Raw genomic sequence first — 7,500 nt, forward strand, 5'->3', positions numbered from 1 at the left:
GTATTAAATTTGAATATGCTAATTCACATTTACATAATACACATATTAATATGCTGATTATACTTTTACATAATATACATATTAATATGCTGATTGTACTTTTACATAATTTACATATTAATTATGCTGATTATACTTTTACATAATTTACATATTGATTATGCTCATTAGTTTTTTGATGACGATAAAAAATTATAAAGGTAGTTTTCCATTTCAATCCTTAAACTGATAGAAGTATAACATGCCTTGGTGTTTTTGAAATGATTCATATATATACACTTCTTGTTATTCATATGAATTAAACTACTAAAACACACCAACTGAGTTATTAAGCATGTAAAAATGATGTAGTAGATGTATAATAATATAATCATCAAAAGATGGTCCTAGTATGCTTTATCAGCCTTATATTTATCCATAGACATATTACATATATCTTTGTTACCGCCCTTAGACCTACATTTGTATCCATAGACAAGTTACGTGCCAGGTTTATTTAGCAAAAAGAGCATGTTATGAATATGATATTTCCGCTAGTTATGGTATTCACTAGAAAAACCTCACTTTTAATATGTTCCATCACTTGGACTTTTCTTGACTTTTGATATGTTGTTCAGCTTAAAGTTCTGAGTAAGATGCATTAAAAATAATTTATTTGGCAATTATGTCCGGGTCAAACCTTATTCTGACTGGACTAAACTCTCAAGTATAGATGTGATATCATCGTTAGCAGGGAGGACAAGATAATTGAACTAGAGGAACTTGATGAGGTGATATTATTACAAGGCAACCTAAATGGTATTAAAGCAATGTCTCAATGAGGAAAAAAACTCATCTTCAAAATAGAAACAACTACGACCAGCCTCATAGCAAATACATGGTCACGATACCAAATGCGAAGGGCATCCCGAGAAACTGTGTCGGATCAACAGGAAATATAACAAGTCTGAGTCAGTGGCATTCAAACAGCAAACCACTCCACAACAACGCTTTAATGTCACACAAGGAAAATACAACATCGGAACATTAAACCAGAGTGTTAAAATAAGGTACCGTCTAAGGACTGTCATCAAATGTATATAGGAGAATCAGGACGACAATTCAAAACAGGGATCGAGGAACATCACAAATATTGGAGGGACAATACTATAGCATTCGCTAACAATTTTCCCAAAATACAATAGCAAACAACATCAAATGCAACCATCTCAAAATCAACAGAGACAGGGATGTTGAACTATTGACATCTACAATCAGCTGATCATACCGCCACCTAGTGGTCAGTTGTTACTATGGAATTTGTCATTATGATGAGGATCGTCGGCCAAGAAAGATACAAATCAATGACCTTCTTGTGTGTCATACCCTGTGCAAGTATTTTTGATCTACTAAGTTGATAACCAGTTTTGGTCAATCCAGTTTAGAATTTTGTATCGCACTTTCAATATATTATGGTGGCTCACAAATAACAAGACCAAACAAAAATTAATAACACAAAAACTTTAATTTTCAACACAAAAACTTACAAAATTTCGACAACAAAACATTCCTTTCCATACACGCATTTTAATTTGAAACTGTGAAACTGTGAACATGCAAAACTCAATAGGGAAACACCACAAAGTAAATCTGTGGACACACAAACTTAATTTAAAAAATAACACAAAAAATCAACCTTGGAACACAAAAATCTCAATTTGAAAACAACACGCACTTAACCTGTGGTAGCACAAAATTCAATTTGAAAACAACATATACTTAATCTGTGGACGTGTAAAAACTAAACAAGGGCAATGACAAAACATAAAAACCCACGGCAAATTAAAAACCAATGGTAGAAGTAGAATCTGGTGGCGAAAATGTAACATGTACAATTGGCGTCATATGGGTGTTTATTATTGGTGCACAACGGTTGTCTGAAATTTCTTTAATATCAAAATAAAGAATACAGTTTGGTGAGGGTGAACAAATTATCACCATTCAAGTACTCAAGTGTATTACCACAAAAGTGGAAACGGTGGTCAAAGTAGCCCTGTTTTCGAAATGCTATCGAAGGTCAAATATATGTACTATGTGTTTCTGTATATCTCCGCGTATTTGCCACATCGTGCTGTAGTGAAGTAAGAACACACTCGTCTAACTTCTTTCGAAAACTTTGTTCGAATGCACGCCAATCTCAAATATTTTAGTGCCTCAAGGTCGCCAGCAATGTAGTTATTTATCGTTTCAAATTAATTTTTCCTCAGTGTATCTTTTGTGTAACTGTACACATGTAGTCTCTAGCTGTAGTTGTCTATTCAACACTCTATTAGGGGAGAACCATTTGATTTCTGGGGAGGGGGGTTTGGAGAAGTTTGGAAAAAATAATTTGTCGGCAGGTGAAGGAGAAAAAAATAATTCGATCCCATAATGGCTTGAGAAAAAAATCTGGGAATTTGATTATCTCATTTTTGTCTCATTTATTGTCAATATTTTGAGCAAGCCCTATGGGTTTTTTTCCAGCATTTTTTATATGGGGTTGCTTTCAATTACTTTCAATTAGCATTTTGTCTGCCATGTGCAAAAATCAGTTTCAACAAACATGTCAAAATGCATTTACAGCAAAAGCTCTCCAATTCCAATGATTATATGCAGTATCACACCACAGAAAAATATATCATATTCATCAGCTCTTTTCATCACACAGTTTTTATTAATGTGGTTTTCTGATATTCTATACGGTATTGCATGTTTCAAATTTCCCTTTCAACTTTAATGAAAATATTTTGTTTAATATGACCATCCTTCCATTGTTCGTAAGTGATATCTAACTATTTTATGTAAACTGATTTTGGTACATAGCAAGGAAGACAAACATGGATGCAACATTTTATGTATTAAAAACATTGTCAGAAGTTTAAAAATAAAGGTATCTCAGTCTGCTGCCAATGTAGAATGTCAATGATAAAGAGTCACTTGAGAGGAACATGAAACAAATGGAGTGATTAAGAAGTATCAAAAATTCTGTAAAACATGCTTGTAAAATTCCTCTCCAATTGAGATGACTATAACTTTACAACATAAACTCTAAGGCATGCTAAATACTTTCTAGAAATGATAAGTTGAACACCAGCTGCTAAATGTTTAACAAATAATACTAACTATCATAGAGAAAATCGAGAAATAAACTTTTTATACTAAACTTTGCATAAATATTAGTATTAATAAACATGCATAAAATACTGTGACATGAATCAACTTTTAGCAGAAGCATGGACTGTAAACTGCTACTTATTGCTACTTACACACAACAAGTTAGTTGTGAACCAGTAGGTGTAGTTATGAACAGCACGTTAGAAATTGGTAATCGAAAAAAAAATGGCATTGTTTTCACATATGGAAAAAATAATATGATGCAGGACTGACCATTTTTTTTGCTGCTATACCCACTCTCCCAACGAAATGGTTCTCCCCTTATGTATTCACAACAATCTGTATGTGTATTCTATTTTCGTATCATATTTTGCAGTTTTAACGACCATTGCTGTTTCAATGACCATTTCGGTTGTATGGACGATTACGTCTATAACGACACTTACGATACTATTATGGTAACTATGGTTACAACAGTAATGTGTATAATCTTACATGGATATATGGCTGTAATGCTCTTCATTAATGACTCAAAATAAAACCGTAATAACTGTATACAGAAACTCTTACAGACTTCATCCTGGAATATCAAAATAGCAGAAAGCTACAAAAGATTACCAAAACAGTACATTGTTTAGATGAAGCTCCGAAATGTTATGTCTTTTGTGAGGGAAATACAACAAAAATAGCGCCAATGTCGTTTTAGCACAACTTTACAGTTTTTAAGAATGTTTATCCACATGTTGATCCATTCTAGGTACAGGTGTTCATTTGCTGGATAACTATCCAGTTGACCAATCTATCCAACCATGTTCTAATCTTTGCAATATATGCAATCATTTGGCTGTTGCTATGGATGTGGTCATGTTGCTCGACATATTTACATACATTTTTTGAATGTTTATTTACTTGCCTATTAATTCCTGTTATCTTTGCAATATACGTCATCGTTTGTCTGTTGCTATGGGCGTGGTCTTGTTGCTAGGCACATTTACATACATTTTATGAATGTTTATTCACTTGCCTATTAATCCCCTGTTATCTTTGTGAAATACATCAATCAATCAATCAATCGATGCAATTTATATAGCGCCAATTCCACTATGACAAGAGTTCAAAGGCGCTGTACAGTCAAAATGTTTTAGAAAACAGGTAAGTCTTTAAGTGTTTTTTAAATGTGCTAATTGTAACTTGTTCACGAATTTCAATTGGTAGTTCATTCCACAGTTCTCGTAGCTGTTTTCCAGTGAAGAAGGTCTGATAAGTATCTTGGAGCGAGTCCATTGAGGGACTTGTATGTCATGAGCAAAAGTTTGAACTTTATTCTGTCCTGAACTGGTAGCCAGTGTAGTTCCTTTAGGAGTGGTGTTACATGATCATATTTCCTGGCTCGCATGATGATTTTTGCTGCAGTGTTTTGAACATGTTGGAGTGGTTTGATATGATCATTGGGTAAGCCATAGAGTAGGGCATTACCATTGTCAAGTTTGCTTGATATTAATACCTGGACGAGTTTCTGACAAGTAGATTTGGAGAGGTAGGGACGGATATAGCCAATTTTCCTGCGATAATGGTAGATTGATTGACATGTTGTTGATATGTGCTTTTTTAACGTGTGATGAGAATCGAAAGTTACACCAATATTACGAGCTGTTTCGGCTGGTTGAAAAGTACTTTCGCCAATATGGATGTTATCAATAGTTGGACTTTGAGGTTGACTGAATTTCGATGTAATGAGTAAGACTACAGTTTTGTAGTCGTTGAGTTTGAGCTTATTCTTGGTCATCCACGTCTTGATGTCATTAGCAGCAGCCTCCATGTTTCTAATCGATAGAGAGATGTCTGATGGAGTAAGAGCATTGTAGAGTTGACTGTCATCTGCGTATAGGTGGAAGTTAAGATTATGCTGCCGAATTAACTGACCAAGTGGGGAGATGTAAATGCAAAAGAGTAGAGGACCAAGTACCGATCCCTGTGGAACACCTGATTGAAGAAGAGTTTGGGTAGAGACAGTATCCTTAACTAGAACAAATTGCTGACAATTGGAGAGGTATGATGCAAACCAGTTCAGGGGGGTACCTTTGATGCCGATGTCAGATAATCGTGATAGTAAGATATCATGGTCGATAGTGTCAAAGGCCGCCGATAGATCGAGGAGGACAAGCAGAACACTCTTGCCGGCATCAAGTGAAGTGCAGATATCATCATGGACTTTGAGTAACGCTGTTTCGGTGCTGTGGTATTTTCTATAAGCGGACTGGAATTGTTCACACAAGGCATTTTCTGAGAGGTATGCATTTAACTGTGCTGCGACAACCTTTTCAAGGATCTTAGAGAAGAATCACCATTTGGCTGTTGCTATGGGCGTGGTCATGGTTGCTAGGGTATATTTGCATACATTTTTTGAATGATTACTCACTTACTGATACTGCTATTTGACCAATATATAATGCCATTTGGTTGTTGCTGAGGGCGTGGCCAATTGTGTCAAAATATTTTTAATAAAAACATCTGCAGAATAACACTTCTAGAAACATCTCACCAAATTTCAGTTTCACTGATCAAGTACTTTTTGAGATCTAAATTTTGGCCAAAATTCACTTTTCACACCTAATTTGCATATTACTGATGAGATCATTACATGGTTAAGATTTCTTCATTGATACACCCCCCCCCCCCCCGATGCATCTCTATTAAATTTAAGCCCAATCTGCTGAGTAGCTTTGGAATTAAAGATAATTGACTAAAAAGAAATGTTTTTAGCCCTAATTTGTATATTACTGAGGGAATCATCATGTCATGAACAAATCTTAATTTACTTCCCCCTAAAAACATTCCCATCAAATTTCAGGTCAATCTGCCCACTAGTTTTGGAGTTTAAATTGTTTGACCAAAAATAACATTTTTTGGCCCAAAACGCATATTTCTGATGCGATCATTTTCATTACACACACAACAATTTTGACTTTAAGGTGTTTACACACACACACACACACACACACACACACACACACACACACACACACACATACATACATACATACAGACACTTGTCAATGCCTATAACACTACTGAACCTTAACAGTTCAGTTGTGCTAAAAATGCAATTGGTAATATCTTGTTTTAATAAAGATTTGCTGCTGAAACGGGTTCGAATTAAATTACACTTTATTTCGGCCTATATAATGTACATAAAATTATGTAAAAATAACCAATGAGCAGTAGTCGTTATATCTGTGTCTACTCAAAATATATATTTGAATGAAGGAGAAACCGTAGCAGTCTTATTGACTGGCTATACAATTACCCGTAAGTTTGCCCAATCAACTTTAGCGTCCGTGAACGAGGACAATGTGGTTACACGCACACGGAGAAAAAGAAGACCAGAGTGTCCTCCCCCTTCTCTTAGCAAATGAACAATTGAGCAAACTGATCAAATGCAGAGCATGCACGCCTAGACGTTAACAAGGTTTGTATTGTTGTACGGGCGGAAAAAAAGACAGAACACAATCGCATAGCCGTAAGAGGCGCTATTCAATCTGATTTCGCTATACACATACACTGGACAACGCAAGCCAAATCGTAGTATTATTGATAAAGCGATGTTATATAAGATAGATAGAGCATAATATTTATTTGTCGTATTGTGTCAGTAAACAAAGCACATTGTATTTCTTCTTGCCCATTACACAAAAGCCAGCCGTGATATAGTATCGGTTACCTATATTCTCACTGCTGGTGGCTCTTCTATCTGACCACCCAAATGAGAGTCTGGGAAACCACGTTTCAACTACTCCACGCAGGGAGTCAGTCACATAGTACATTTCTTCCAAGTCATTAAAATGGTAATTTATATGTATCACTGTTGAGAAGTGATAACTTGTTGCTAAAGTATCTAAATCGTTTAGCCCACAGTGTTTGACTTGAAGTATTCCCCAGCATGCACAGCTCTAGAAGCTACTTCCTGTATGTGCGAGTTGGAATTTCCCCTAACCCTGGCTTGGAGAGGTCTTGTAGGCAGAGCCCCCAACGGAGAGAGTCAGGTAACAGAGACTAGCCGCGATATAGTAACACCTGTCTATCCTGCTGGTACATTTATCAAAATTTTTACATTGACGATCACTATCTTTATTGATGCTATTCCATTGTTGACATACACTAGAATTGTTGCTTCATGCCCTTGCTTTAAAGATAGAATTTGAGTCTAGTTAGATGGTAGGAATTGGGTAAACATATTTATGCATGTGCATACGTGTTTTATGTAGACCTGTATGTGTATGTGTATGTGTATGTGTATGTGCATTTGTGTGTATGTGTATGTGTATGTGTATGTGTGTGTATGTGTATGTGTATGTGTGTGTGTATGTG

At 35.5% G+C, this 7,500-nt stretch overlaps 1 protein-coding gene across 1 annotated transcript; it reads right to left on the bottom strand.

Moving 5' to 3' along the window:
* Nucleotides 1-4,348: 4,348 nt before the first annotated feature.
* Nucleotides 4,349-4,951, bottom strand: LOC144453237 (uncharacterized). Its single transcript, XM_078144508.1, has one exon. The coding sequence runs from the start codon at nt 4,949-4,951 to the stop codon at nt 4,349-4,351; it is 603 nt and encodes a 200-aa protein (XP_078000634.1).
* Between the last annotated feature and the right edge of the window lie 2,549 nt (nt 4,952-7,500).

Source organism: Glandiceps talaboti (genome assembly GCF_964340395.1).
Source record: "Glandiceps talaboti chromosome 19 unlocalized genomic scaffold, keGlaTala1.1 keGlaTala1_19_unloc_1, whole genome shotgun sequence".
In the NCBI taxonomy this organism is placed as follows: Eukaryota; Metazoa; Hemichordata; class Enteropneusta; family Spengelidae; genus Glandiceps; species Glandiceps talaboti.